Below are 15,901 nucleotides of genomic sequence, written 5' to 3'. Positions count from 1 at the left end.
AAAAATTAAAATAAAAACTTTTTATCTATTTTCTTTCTGTTTTTGTTTTTTAAATATAATTGATTGTCAAATTGGCTAATATACAGTGTGTAAAGTGGGCTCTTGGTTTTTGGGGTAGATTCCCATGGTTCATTGCTTACCTATAACACCCAGTGCTCATCCCAACAAGTGCCCTTCTCAATGCCCATCACCTCTCCTCATCCCCTCTCCCCCCCCCCCAACAATCCTCAAATTGTCTTCTGTATTTAAGAGTCTCTTTTGGTTTGCCTCCCTACCTCTCTTTTTATAACTAATTTTTTTTTCCCCTTCCCTTCCCTCATGGTCTGTTTAGTTTCTCAAGACCCACATATGAGTGAAAACATGATATCTGTCCTTCTCTGACTGACTGATTTCACTCAGCGTAATGCCTTCCAGTTCCATCCATGTTGCTACAAATGGCATGATTTCATTCTTTCTCATTGCTAAGTAGTATTCCATTGTATATATAAACCACATCTTCTTTATCCATTCATCAGTTGATGGACATTTAAGCTCTTTCCATAATTTGACTGTTGTTGAAAGTGCTGCTGTAAACATTGGGGTAAACATGACCCTCTGAATCCCTTGGATAAATTCCTAGTAGTGCTATTGCTGGGTCATAGGGTAGTTCTATTTTTAATTTTTTGAGGAACCTCCACACTGTTTTCCAGAGCGGCTGTACCAGTTTGCATTCCCACCAACAGTGCAAGTGGTTCCTGTTTCTCTACATCCTGGACAGCATCTGTTGTTTCATGAGTTATTGATGTTAGCCACTCTGACTGGTGTGAGGTGGTATCTTAGTGTGACTTGGATTTGTATTTCCCTGATGATGAATGACATTGAGCATCTTTTCATGTGTCTGTTGGCCATCTGGATGTCTTCTTTGGAAAAGTGTGTATTTATGTCTTCTGCCCATTTCTTCACTGGATCATTTGTTTTTCAGGTGTTGAGTTTGGTAAGTTCTTTATAGATTTTGGATACCAACCCTTTATCCGATACATCATTTGGAAATATCTTTTCCCAATCTGTCGGTTGCCTTTTAGTTTTGTTGATGGTTTCCTTTGCTGTGCAGAAGCTTTTTATCTTGATGAGGTCCCAATAGTTCATTTTTGCTTTTAATTCTCTTGCCTTTGGAGATGTGTCAAGTAAGAAATTGCTGTGGCTGAGGTCAAAGAGGTTGTTGCCTGCTTTCTCCTCTAGGGTTTTGATGGTTTCCTGTCTCACATTCAGGTTTTTCATCCATTTTGAGTACGGTGTAAGAAAGCAGTCTAGTTTCATTCTTCTGCATGTTGCTATCCATTTCTCCCAGCACCCTTTGCTTAAGAGACTGTCTTTTCCATTGGATACTCTTTCCTGCTTCGTCAAAGATTAGTTGGCCATACATTTGTGGGTCCAATTCTGGATTCTCTATTCTATTCCATTGGTCTATGTGTCTGTTTTTGGGCCAATACCACACTGTCTTGATGATTACAGCTTTGTAGTAGAGGCTAAAGTCTGGGATTGTGATGCCTCCTGCATTGGTTTTCTTCTTCAGTATTGCTTTGGCTATTCGGGGTCTTTTGTGGTTCCATACAAATTTTAGGATTGTTTTTTCTACCTTCAGGAAGAATGCTGGTGCAATTTTGATTGGTATTGCATTGAATGTGTAGATAGCTTTGGGTAGTATTGACATTTTAACAATATTTCTTCTTCCAATCCATGAGCATGGAATGTTTTTCCATTTCTTTGTGTCTTCTTCAATTTCCTTCATAAGTTTTCTATAGTTTTCAGCATATAGAACTTTTACATCTTTGGTTAGGTTTATTCCTAGGTATTTTATGGTTCTTGGTGCAATTGTAAATGGGATCAGTTTCTTGATTTCTCTTTCTGTTCCTTCTTATTGGTGTATAGAAATGCAACCCATTTCTGTACAATGATTTTTTACCCTGTGACATTGCTGAATTCATGTATCAGTTCTAGCAGTCTTTTGGTGGAGTCTTTCAGGTTTTATACGTAGAGTATCATGTCGTTCGTGAAAACTGAAAATTTGACTTCTTTGCCCATTTTGATACCTTTAATTTCATTTTGTTGTCTGATGCTAGGATGTCCAACGCTATGTTAAACAACAGTAGTGTGAGTGGACATCCCTGTCGTATTCCTGATCTCAGGGGAAAAGCTCTCAGTCTTTCCCCACTGAGGATGATATTAGCTGTGGGCTTTTCATATATGGCTTTTATGATGTTTAGTTATGTTCCTTCTATCCCAACTTTCTTGAGGGTTTTTATTAAGAAAGGATGCTGTATTTTGTCAAATGCTTTTTCTGCATCCATTGAGAGGATCATATTGTTCTTATCCTTTCTTTTATTAATGTGATATATCACATTGATTTGTAAATATTGAACCAGCCCTGTAGCCTAAGAATGAATCCCACTTGATCATGGTGAATAATTCTTTTTGTATGCTGTTGATTTCGATTTGCTAGTATCTTGTTGAGAATTTTTACATACATGTTCACTAGGGATATTGGCCTTTAAGTCTCCTTTTTTGAGGGGTCTCTGTCTGGTTTGGGAATCAAGGTAGTGCTGGCTTCATAGAATGAGTCCAGAAGTTTTCCTTCCATTTCTATTTTTTGGAACAGCTTTAGAATAATAGGTATTAACTCTGCTTTAAATGTCTGGTAGAATTCCCTTGGGAAGCCATCTGGCCAAGGATTCTTATTTGTTGGGTGATTTTTGATAACTGATTCAATTTCTTCACTAGTTATGGGTCTATTCAAATTTTCTATTTCTTCCCGTTTGAGTTTTGGAAGTGTGTGGGAGTTTAGGGATTTGTCCATTTCTTCCAGGTTGTCCATTTTGTTGGCATATAATTTTTCATAGTATTCACTGATAATTGTATTTCTGAGGGATTGGTTGTAATAATTCCATTTTCATTCATGATTTTAACTGTTTGGGTCTTCTCTTCTTTTTGAGAAGTCTGGCTAGGGGTTTATCAATTTTGTTTATTTTTTTTAAAAAAACAGCTCTTAGTTTCATTGATCTGTTCTACTGTGTTTTTGCATTCTATATTGTTTATTTGTGCTCTGATCTTTATTATTTTTCTTCCTCTGCTGGCCTTGGGGTTTCTTTGCTGTTCTGCTTCTAGTTCCTTTAGGTGTGCTGTTAGACTTTGTATTTGGGATTTTTCTTGTTTCTTGAGATAGGCTTGGATTGCAGTGTATTTTCCTCTTAGGACTGTCTTTGCTGCATCCCAAAGGTTTTGGGTTGTTGTGTTTTCATTTTCATTTGTTTCCATATATTTTTAAATTTCTTCTTTAATTGCCTGGTTGACCCATTTATTCTTTAGTAGGATGTTCTTTAACCTCCATGCATTTGGAGGTTTTCCAAACTTTTTCCTGTGGTTGATTTCAAGTTTTATAGCATTTTGATCTGAAAGTGTGCATGGTATGATCTCAGTTCTTTTATATTTATTGAGGGCTGTTTTGTGACCCAGTATGTGATCTGTCTTGGAGAATGCTCCATGTGAGCTCAAGAAGAATGTGTATTCTGCTTTAGAATGAAAAGTTCTAAATATATTTGTCAAGTCCATCTGGTCCAGTGTATCATTCAGAGCTGTTGTTTCTTTATTGATTTTCTGTCTAGATGATCTGTCCATTGTTGTAAGTGGAATATTAAAGTCCGCTGCAGTTACCACATTCTTACCAATAAGATTGCTCATGTTTGTGATTAATTGTTTTATATATTTGGGTATCCCTGAATTCAGTGCATAAACATTTATAATTGTTAGCTCTTCTTGGTGAATAGACCCTGTAATTATGATATAATGTCCTTCTTCGTCTATTCTTACAACCTTTAGTGTAAAATCTAGTGTGTCTGATGTAAGTGTGGCTACTCCAGCTTTCTTTTGACTTCCAGTAGCATGATAGATAGTTCTCCATCCCCTCACTTTCAATCTGAAAGTGTCCTCACGTCTAAAATGGGTCTCTTGTAGACAGCAAATAGATAGGTCTTGTTTTTTTTTATCCATTCTGACACCCTATGTCTTTTGATTGGAGCATTTAGTCCATTTAAATTCAGTGTTATTATTGAAAGGTATGAATTTAGAGTCACTGTGTGATCTGTAGGTTTCATGCTTGTAGTGATGTCTCTGGTCCTTTGTGATCTTTGCAACATTCCACTCACAGATTCCCCCTTAGGATCTGTTGTAGGGCTGGTTTAGTGGTGATGACCTCCTTCAGTTTTTGTTTGTCTGGGAAAACCTTTATCTCTCCTCTATCTGGATGACAGGTTTGCTGGATAAACGATTCAGTACGTTTTTACTATTCAGCACATTGATAATTTTCTGCCATTCCTTTCTGGCCTGCCAAGTTTCATTAGATAGGTCTGCTACTACCCTCATGTGTCTACCCTTGTAGGTCTGGAGAAGGGGCTGTCTGGTTTGTCAGCGTCAGTCGTCCTCTACTACATATGCAGTTATCAGGCACAGAGGGGTGTGGTTTGGTGTAGGCCGGTCCTGTGGGCCCGCTGTCTGTTCCCTGAAGCTCCACCTTGTTGGTGATGGGGTGAGAAATGACGACACCTCAGTCTCACCGCCACAGACCTGGTGTCCCAAATCACTCTGTACAGGCCATCCTCACAGTGCCACTGGTGTGAATGAGGCAGTTTGTCCCATTCCGCTAATCCCGCACCTCCCTGGCACTTGGCTGGAATTTAAACCTTGATGTCTTAAAGGATCCTGCCCTGTGAGCCCCAGTCCTGGGAAAGAGCCACTTCTTTGCTGCCTCACAGTGCTGGGCACACGGTTTGTCCTGCTCCACTGACTCTCTTGCCTCCCTGGCGCTTGGCTGGGATTTAAACCCCGCTGTCTTAAAGGGCCCCACTCCGTGCACCCCAGTTCCAGGGAAGTGCTGCTCTGTGCCCCGATATATGGCCTCTGGCTGGGGGGCACAGGCAGTCATTGTCCTCTCAAAGGTCATATACCTTCTTCCCACAGCACTCCAGGGAGTGGATTGCTTTCTCCCACTGTGGACTGTGCCTCTGAACTAGTTACCGAGCCCGGAGCTGACCCACCTCCTCCTCAGGTGCCTGAACATGGCAGCCAGCCCTGGTGCGGAGAAAGCCCTGCAATTAGAGACTGGATCCTTGTGTGTCCTGGTCTGTTGTTTTTCTCTTGTCCAGATACAGTCCTATGCTTCCTCATCCTCTCTTATCCCTTTGTGTCTCCACAGAAGGGGATCCCTCCCATCTGTGCCTAAGTTGCCCTTTTTATCTCTCCCAGTTTGCAATCTTGCACCTATGGCCTACCAGGTTCTCCCCATGGGTCCCTGGAAACGTCTTTGTCACTCTGCAGCTTGGACTTTTGGAATTCAAAGTCCTTTGGCCTCAATACTGCTGTGTTTGAGGGACGGGGGAACTTTGGGTCCCCCTACTTTTCCGCCATGTTGGATCACCTCCTAAATAAGGTTTTACTCTAGTCCCCAAAAATGAAGGTAGACTCTTACCCAGGACCCCACACTTTTTACCTACTTTCATGTGAAATTCACTTAACCTGCTTTACCATAAAAAAGGGAAAGGAACTAGGAAAATCTCAAGATTTATCAGTAGAAATAATAATCACAGTCTAGAGGCAGCTCATTATTACTCAAATGGCTACAGAAGCTGACATGAAAAAAGAGCTAAGAATTGAAAGTAAATTTATTGGATTCTAATGTCACTTTGTCCTCCATTATGGTAGAAAGACAAAGAACTGGATGTAGAAAGGAGAAAAATGAAATCAAGTTAAAAATTAAGAATTTTCAAAGGGTCACACTGAAGACTTCAAAAATAAACTCCACCTTCCTACTGTTTAGTCATTAACATTTAACTCAAATTTAATATATAAAAATACATGTTTTTTATGTTTCATGACACGATAACTTGAAAAATTTTCAATTTTCTACATAGAAAATGTGAATTATTTTAAGAACAATAAATATTATGAGAAATGTGTGACTACCAAAAAACACACCAGTCATATATGTCTCCAAAAATTCTCCCCATGATAAGTCAACATGAAGATCTCATTGTATAGAGAGCACAGTATATCTTCAGCATATATAACTTCCAAGGGTCATCTGGGGAGTTGTTCAGGAACACTTCACTGTGAATGAAAGCAGTTATCCACAAGGAACTTACAATCTAATTGTAATTGATAGGGAGAAAAGGGACGGGCAGATGGAAAAACTAGTATAAAATGCTACTTTTTTAGTATAACATTCTGATGTAGCTAGTACTAAACCATATGACCACTAGTGTAATATAAACAGCAAGATGCTAATAGTGGTGTACAAAAAAACAGGTACCTGGTTAAATCATCTGTATCTCTACTTACATTTCTTAAGAGTAGTGCCTTACACATAGAGCTCAAGAGTTATTTTGACTAACCTGAATCTATGACCACAACACCTTCCTTCCTGTCACTATAAATGAAGAGTCTATCTTCATACCAGAGGCCAACCCTCTTCATTTGTGCACTGGATTCCCCTCTCCTTTCTCTCTGCTACATTGTCAGTTTTCTTAGACGCTTTCCTAAATCATTGTTGTCAGCTTACAAACTTGGTATAAAATCTCCCATCTTTTTTTTTTAAGTTTATTTATTTTGAGAGAGAGAGAAAACCCAAGTTGGGGAGAGGCAGAGAGAGAGGAGAGAGAGAAAGGAGAGAGCAGCCACTTAGGTGCACCAGTAAGTAAAAAGTTCTTAGAAGATTTCAAGACTTTGCTGTTAGTTTTTTATCATAAAAAATCTTACAAATTTTAATTTGTCCTTAATTTTTTTTATAATTTTTTTAACTTTAAATTTTTTTTTATTTTTGAGAGAGAGAGAGAGAGAGACAAAGCATAAGTGGGGGAGGGGCAGAGAGAGAGGGAGACACAGGATGAAGCAGGCTCCAGTCTCTGAGTTGTCAGCACAGAGCCCGATGCGGGGCTCAAATTCACAAAGAGATCATGACCTGAGCCAAAGTTGGATGCTCAACTGACTGAGCCACCCACGTGCCCCTGTCCATAATGTTTTTAAAGTATGATAAGTATCATCCTTGCATATACTTATCTATTGGTTATTACTGTGTAACAATATTATCACAAATTTAATGGCTTAAAATAGCACACATTTTCTATCTCGTGGTTTCTGTCTATTAGGAATGTGTGTACAGCTAAGCTGGGTCCTCTGCTTCTGTGTCTTGTAAAGCTTCAAAGTATCAGGGCTGTGGTTTCATCTGAGACTTGACTGTGGAAGGATCTGCTTTTGGACTCATGTGGATTGTTGGCAGGATTCAGTTCCTTGCAGGTTGCTAGATTGAGGGCTTTCTTTTCTTGTCTTGTGGCCCTTTTCATATGTCTACTTACAACATTGCAGCTTGTTTCTTCAAAGCTAGTAAAGAAGAGAGTCTCCTCCAAGATGGGCGTTACAGTTTTATGTAATGTAATCAAGTGCATATAAGCATTCTGTCTCTTGGTTTAGAAGCAAGCTGCAGCACCCATCTACACTCAGAGGGTGGAGATCATGAAAGGGCATAAACACCAGGAAATGGGCATCTTGGGGCCACTCTAAAGTCTGTCTGCCACAACTTGTTTGCTATATCTTAATACCCGATGAATGTTTCTCTTATTGAGTAGTTTTTGTTACTTGTTTATATGTAGTGATAACTTTGGATTTTTAACTTTTCTAACCAGAGTCCATTGGCCGTGACATCCCCAAAATGCTTGAATTATTCAAAACTGGACATGAAATTAAGGTAGATGAAGAAAGGGAGAACTTTCTCAAGACCAAAATAGCAACAGTAAGTTACAATGGAAATTACTAAATAACCATTTTTTTTAATTGTTTGAAACGTGACTGTTAAGTGACAAGTCCTTCAAATTTGTTCTTAGCACTAGTATCAGGAATAGCATTAACTATACAGATGGATAATTTTTTATTCTATAGGTTGAACTTATAAATTTGAATAGTACTTGAGAATTCTTTCATGTGCCCTTCAATGGTAATTACTTGTACTTTGTCTTATTTGATTATTCTATATATGTATTTTTTGCTCTCTAACATTCTAAGCTTATTGAGAGTATAGTTAGATCTTATATATCCCTTGTGGGACATTGCATAATGCTGAGCCCATTGTAGGTATTTAATACTACTTGAATGGAATTGAGTAATTTGCTTTATTTTTATGAATTGTTTTATTATCCCTGCTTGTGTTTTAAAAACTGTTTGCCTACTTATAAAAGATCCTGGAACTCAATTTCCAAAGCTGTTTTTAGAACGCTGTTTTTTTGAAGGGAACATTCTGCAAGATTTCTTTTATTTTGAAATAATTAAGGATTCATGTGAAGTTTATTTAAAAAAATTTTAGCATTTATTTATTTTTGAGAGAGGGTGAGACAGAGCATGAGTGGGGGAGGGGCAGAGAGAAAGTGGGGACACAGAATCTGAAGCAGGCTCCAGGCTCCTAGCTATCAGCACAGAGCCTGACATGGGGCTCGAGCTCACGGACTGTGAGATTATGACCTGAGCCGAAGTTGGACACTTAACTGACTGAGCCACCCAGGTGCCCCGAGAACATTGTTATAGATAATATCCAGTTTATAGGATTATGTTTTTAGATATGTAGTTATTTGTTCAAATCTTCTTTATTTTTAAGTTTATTTATTTTGAGAGAGAATGTGTGTGTGGGCTGAGGTGGGAGGTGGCAGGGGCAGAGAGAGAGAGAGAGGGAGACAGAGAATCCCAAGCAGGCGATAGCATGGAGCCCGGTGCTCCCTGAGCTAACAAACCATGAGATTGTGACCTGAGCCAAAACCAAGAGTTGGACTCTCAACTGACTGAGCCACCCAGGTGCCTTGCTAATATCTTATTTTATGCTAAAGAATCTCAAAATATTTTTTTTTCCTGTTCAGTAACCATAGGAATAATGGTGATATTGATAGTAAAAATTTAAAAGTGCCTAGCAAGTGCCAGGCACTATTCTAAACACTCTTCATATATTCTTTCTTTTAATCTTCTATACTATGAGAGGAAAAATTATCAATCCATTTTATAGATGAAGGCATGGAAGCCCCAAGAAGTCAAGTAATTTTTGCAAGGTCTAGTATGAGGCAGAATAGATATTTGAACACTGGCAGTCTTTTCAGTCCAGGCTTTTTATCCAGAATCATCTTGCCTCATGCCTGGAATTATTTGAATAGCTGTTATTCCTCTACTCATCCTGCTCTTAAGAGGAATTCTGTGGTAGGGGGTGCCTGGGTGGCTCAGATGGTTAAATGTTGGACTCTTGATTTTGGCTTAGGTGATGATCTTAGTGTTCATGAGATTGAGCCCCACACTGGGCTCTGCACTGGCAGTGTGGAGCCTGCTTGGGATTCTCTCTCTCCCCCTTTCTCTTTCTCTCTCACTGCCCCTCCCCTGCTTGCTTGCTCTCTCATTCTCTCTCTCAAAATAAATAAATAAACTTAAAAAAAAAAAAAGAGGAATTCTGCATTATAGCTAGTAATCTAAGCTAGTAGTCTAAGCTAATTGAGCTATGCCCACTATAGATCATCAGAAGTAGAGAAAAGGCACTCAACTTGTTTTATGGAAGGAGAACTTGCTTTAGAAAGAGGACAAAACAGGTTTAATCTCATCAGGGATTGGGAAACCCCTCATTGCAATTATTACCATCAAAGCCTAGTACCATTTTGTATGGCATTGTGGTCTGCTAGAATCTGATGTTGCACTTTCCGTATTTCCAAAAAGCCCTTGTTAATATTTGTTTGGGATGACAACATCGTAATGTAAAAAACAAAAAATGCCAATTTTACAAGGATTTTCTAGAGCTGTAGAGACTTAGGTTTGAATACCTGTCTTACTACTTACAGGATAGCAGACTTTAAACAAGTTTCTTAATGTTGCTGTGTCTGGATTTCCTGACCTATAGAATTTGCATAGCAATGTTTATTTTACAATGTGGTTTTGAAGATTAAATAAAAACTTGAAATGGTAGCAGTAATTATTTTTCCTGTATTGGTTGGACTTTTGGAGACTATAGGACATCTATAAGATTATTTCTTTCCATCTGGATCCGTTCTTTTTCTTAAGTAAGGTTTTCAGTATATTCAGTAATTAATACTTTATATGGATCCTGACTCAGTGTATAAGAAACCTTGGCATTCATTCTTCTCAACAAATACCATAGTGATTAAGTGATTACATGAGCTCTAGGTCAGACTACTTGTATCATTTAGAGATAGAATGCTTTTTCTTAATGAAAAAGAAATTAATTTCTGTGTTTAAAAAGAATTTTTTTGGATACTACATGAATGTTATAGTAGGAGATTAAGAGAGTGGGTTTTAAATTCATACTGTCTGGAATCAGAATCCTAATTCCAGATTAGAATCATGTTACCTTGCTCTCTGAGCCTCAGTTTTCCCCCATTCTCCATTTCTCCTAAATGCAAAAAGAAGTTAATAATAACACATACTTTCTAAAATAGGAAGGGATAGATGAAATAATGACATAATAACTATAAAGCAGACTTCTGCTTCTGGCCAACATAGAGTAACAGGGACCTGATTTACTCTTTCACCTAAGACAATCACCATTACCTTAATACCAAAACCAGGTAAAGAAAATAACAGTCTAATATCATTCATAAACATAGATATCAAAATTATAAACTAAATTTTAGCCAGTAGGGCCTAGCAATATAGAATGGATATCATGTCATCACCATGTAGGGTTTACCCTAAGAATGATAACATTCAATGTTTAACTCGATGATCAGTCATTAAAATTCACTGTATTAACACACTGTAAGTCAAAAGTCATCTGATCATCTCAGTAGATACAGAGAAAGCATTTGACAGAATCCAACATTCATTCCTGATTAAAAAGTCTCAGCAAACTAGGAAGAGAAGTTAATGTCCTCAACCTGATAAAGGGCATCTATGAAAATACAACAGCTGACATTATACTTAGTGGTGAAAAACTGAATACTCTCCTCCTAAGATCAGGAACAAGACAAGGATATCCACTGTCACTACTTCAGTTCAGCATTGACCTAAGGATTCTAGGCAGTGCAATCAGGCAAAAAAAGAGGCATCCTCACTAGAAAGGAAAAAGTAAATTAGTTATTATTTGCAGATGATATGATCTAGCTACTAAAACAAATAAGTAGGTTAAGAAAGGTTATAGAATACAAATACACAAAAATCAATTTTGCTTCTACATAACAGTAACAATTAGAAATTAAAATTCAGGCTACCTGGGTAGCTCAGTCGGTTAAGCGACCGGCTTCGGCTCAGGTCATGATCTCAAAGTTTGTGGGTTTGAGCCCCGTGTCAGGCTGTGTGCTGACAGCTTGGAACCTGGAGCCTGCTTCGGATTCTGTGTCTCCCTCTCTCTCTGCCTTCCCTGACTTGTGCTCGCTCTCTCTCTCTCTCTCTCTCTTTCTCAAAAATAAATAAACATTAAAAATTTTTTTTTAAAAATTAAAATTCAAAATAATAGTTCAAATTAATAGTTAAATAGTTAAAATTCAAAATAATTAGTTTATACTAATACCAAAAACTAGGAAATACTTAGGGATAAATCTGACAAAAGATGTGAAAGATCCATATACTGCAAGTTTCAAAACATAGTTGAGGGAAATTAAAGGAGATCTAATAAATGATGAGGTATACCATGTTTATGGATCAGTAAATCCAATATTGTTAAGATATCAGGTCCCCAAAGTAATGTATGGATTCAGTACATTCTCCATTAAAATTCTATTTAGCCTTTTTTTTTATTTTTGTAGAAACTGGCAAGTTGATTTAAATGCATATGGAAATACAAAGGATCTAGAAAAGCCAAAACAACTTTGACAAAGAACAAAGTTAGCGTTCTACCTGATTTCAAGATTTATAAAGCTATAGTATTTAAGATAGTGTGATATTGATGTCAAAAAACACAAAATGATAATGGGATAGACCAGAGTGCCAAGAAACCCAAAACAACATACATATGGACACCTGATTTAAAACAAGTTGCAAAGCCATTTTTAATGGAGAAACATTAGTCTTTTCAAGAAATGGTACCAGAACAATTGTGTACCTGTATACAGTAAAATGAATTTTGACCCATAACTTTGTTCCATGTATAATTAACTCAGAATGTATCAAAGACTTAAATGTAAAGCCTAAAACCATAAAATTTCTGGAAGAAAAAGTTGAGTTAGGGAATGTTTTTTTTTTTTTTAGATGTGACATGAAAAGCATGATCCATAAAAGAAATTAATAAATTGCACTGTATAAAAATTAAGTGTTTGCTCTTGAAAAGACACTGTTAAGAGAATTCAAAGATAAATCACAGACCAGGATAAAATATTTACAAATCATATAACTGATAAATCCACAATTTATAAAGAGTTCTCAAAGCTCAATAATAAAACAATCCAGTTTTAAAAATCAATAAAAAAGGGTACCTGGGTGGCTCAGTAAGTTAAGCGTCTGACTCTTTGATTTCTGTTCAGGTCCTGATCTCACAGTTGTAGGATTGAGCCTCATGTAGCGCTCTCAGTGCGGAGTCTGCTTGGGATTCTCTCTCTACCTCTCTCTCTGCCCCTCCCTCGCTTGTACTGTCTCTCAAATAAATACATAAACGTTTAGAAAAATAAAAATCAGCAAAAATTTGAACATACCTCATCAAGGTGTGACAAACACATGGCAAACAGATGACAAACAAACTAAAAGATGCTCCACATTATTAGTTGTTATAGAAATACAAATTAAAACCACAATGAGGTATCACTATACGTCTACTGGAATGATTAAAATTAAAAAGACTGACCATAGCAAGTATTGGTAAGGGTATGGAGAGATTGGAACACTATACTGCTGTGGCAGTGTAAAATGATATAACCTCTTTGGCAAACAGTTTGGCAGCTTGGCAGTTTAAGAAGTTTAACATTGACCTGCTAGATGATCCACTTTTAGATATTTACCCAGGACAAATGAAAACATACGTGCATACAAAGACTTTTTTTTTTTTAATGTTTATTTAGTTTTGAGAGAGCAACAGAGCATGAGCAGGGGAGGGGCAGAGAGGGAGAGGGAGACACAGAATCCGAACCAGGCTCCAGGCTCCAGGCTCCGAGCTGTCGGCACAGAGCCCCATACAAGGTTCGAACCCATGAACTGTGAGATCATGACTTGAGCCAAAGCTCAACTGACTAAGCCACCCATGCACCCCCATACAAAGGCTTTTGAACAAATGCTTATAACAGATTTATTTGTAATAGCTAAAAACTGGAAACATTCTACATGTCCCTCAATAGGTGAATGTATAAACAATAGAATAGAATATTCTTTAGCAAAAAACACATGATTGATACATACTTTAACATGGATGAATTTAGAAAAGATGATACTGAGTGAAAGAAGCCAGACAAAAGGAGTACACACTGTAGGATTCTATTTATGTAAGATCCTCGCAAATGTGAATTTGTGTAGTGACAGAAAGCAGACCAGTAGTTTCTCTGGGCATAGGTAAATGGGGAAGGATGGGAAGGCGGGATTACAAAGGACCACAAGGAATTTGGGGGATGATTGACATGTTTGTTATCCTGACTGGTGATGTGTTCATGAGTATATACATATGTCAAAACTTAATTAATTGACACTTTAAGAATGTGCAACATATCCTGAGGAATACTGTTTAGCAATAAAAAGGAATGAATTATGGATACATGCTCTGATGTGGATGAATCACAAAAACATGCTTTGTGAAAGAAATCAGACATAGAAACCACATACTATGTGATACCATTTATATGAAAAGATGAAAAGTAGATGAGGGGTTGCCTTGGGCAGGGGCAGGAGCAGTAAGTATAGGCATTAACAGTAATGTGCATGAGGGTGACATTGGGATGGTGAAGATGTTTTAAAACTGATTTATGGTGATTGTTGCACAACTTGATGAGCTTACTAAAAAGTCATTGGAAACATAAATTAGAAAATGGTGAATAATATGATATGCAAAATACAAGTCAATCAAGTTAATAAATGTAGAGTATGTCAGGTATACCTCATTATAGTTACTTAAAAAGGAATAGAGGGGCGCCTGGGTGGCGCAGTCGGTTAAGCGTCCGACTTCAGCCAGGTCACAATCTCGCGGTCCATGAGTTCGAGCCCCGCATCAGGCTCTGGGCTGATGGCTTGGAGCCTGGAGCCTGTTTCCGATTCTGTGTCTCCCTCTCTCTCTGCCCCTCCCCCGTTCATGCTCTGTCTCTCTCTGTCCCAAAAATAAATAAAAAACGTTGAAAAAAAATTAAAAAGGAATAGAAATGTGTTTACAATTGTATGTAATATAACTATTACATGAATTTTATCTATTATCAGAGATAAAAAGATTTTAAGCAAAGTAATGTATCTTCCTTAAAAGTTTGAGATTTCCATGAGTGATGTTGGAAATATAGTTGGAAATATTGAAGATGTGAAGGTTTTTGTTCGTTTTTGCCCCCTGTGTGATATGAGGACTAGATTCAGATGCAGTATGCAGATGAAAGAGCACAGACAGCATCACATGCCTATTAGGGTTCCTCATGTGGTATCTAGAAGGAAGGAAGGTGTCTAGAGCAGAGGTCGTCAACAAGCTATAGCCCATGGGACAAATACAGTTGTTGATTGTTTTTGTACAGCCTGTGATTAAGAATGCTCTTTACAACTTCAAGGCGTTGTAAAAAATAAAACAAAAAATTTGCTACAGAGATTGTATGTGGCCCACAAAGCCTGACATATTTAAATTCTGGATCTTTAGAGAAAGAGATTTGCTGACCCTTGATCTAGAAAGGTGTTTTGGGAAGAGTGACATGTATTAATTTTGTGTTTCTATTTGCCTGTAGAGGAGATTTTGATATCCCTTGTTACAATTCTCAAAGGGTCTATACTGCCACATTGCTTTAAGCTCCAGTTCTAGTGTTGATGGAACATGAAATTGATCTTGATTAGTTTAAGCTGGTTTTCCTTCTGTATTAATGTGATAAGTATAATCAATTGAATGATCTTTCTTAGTTATCTGACGTGAAGATTAGTATCTTGGGTATTAGAACTCAACACTAATGCCTTTGTATATCAAAACTGCAAATGCTCTTCTAGCCAGCCAATATCTAACACTTGTCAGCAATGTTACTTACAGGTAAATTAGTTTCTTTCCTAATCTTTCCTACCATTTGTACCTATAATTTACATATTCATGAAATTGGTTGTGACTGCGTGCTATCAGATCATGTGCTCCTGTCAATGAAAATGCCTTTTAAATGATATGTTGAACATCATGCAAACACAACAGGTCATCACTGGAATATTTAATTTTTCAGTCAGTTATATCACTGTCATGTAGTCACCTTTTCTCATAGTGTGAAGAATATGTTGGTTGGGGTAAAAGTAAGCTGCTAAATGATCAAATTCAAGGGAAAGATTTTAAAGCATAAAACTAAAAGTAAAGATACACAGGAGAGAAAAAGCACATTTCTTTAACTGAGCCCTAAGTTTTAAAAATTATGGTTCTTTTCATGAAAAAGAAATGAAACTAATGTAGAGTCTTTAAAATGTTGAGACATAATTATATACCTGGCTAGTGTATATATTCTAAATAGTAGTAGTTTGATTTCAGGTACTAATTAGATCATTTTAAAAGGATTTGTATGTGTTTATAATATAGAAAAACAGTATATAATAGTCATAATTCTGCTGCCTGGACTCTGTCAACTCTGTTGACAGTTAACAATTTTCAAATTAATATATACACTTGGTTAAATTTAATCAGTTTACAAAAAGGAAACACTAAAGCCCCTCTCCCTGCAATGTTTTCTTCTAGAACTTTTATTAATAGTTTTTTGTTGGGGCACCTGTCTGGCTC

The 15,901-nt window shown here is 37.3% G+C and overlaps 1 protein-coding gene across 3 annotated transcripts in view; it reads left to right on the top strand.

Moving 5' to 3' along the window:
* Positions 1–15,901, top strand: part of MRPL1 (mitochondrial ribosomal protein L1) — a 98,500-nt gene that overhangs the window by 47,320 nt on the left and 35,279 nt on the right. For all 3 annotated transcript variants that reach the window (XM_019829331.2, XM_003985258.6, XM_006931041.5), the window contains exon 7: positions 7,707–7,813. In XM_019829331.2, coding sequence (XP_019684890.1) covers positions 7,707–7,813 — 107 coding nt within the window. The remainder of the gene's footprint in view (positions 1–7,706; positions 7,814–15,901) is intronic.

This window comes from Felis catus, chromosome B1, assembly GCF_018350175.1.
Source record: "Felis catus isolate Fca126 chromosome B1, F.catus_Fca126_mat1.0, whole genome shotgun sequence".
Classification (NCBI taxonomy): domain Eukaryota; kingdom Metazoa; phylum Chordata; class Mammalia; order Carnivora; family Felidae; genus Felis; species Felis catus.
Note: the sequence above shows the minus strand (reverse complement) of the source record. Positions and strands in the feature narration are given on the sequence as shown.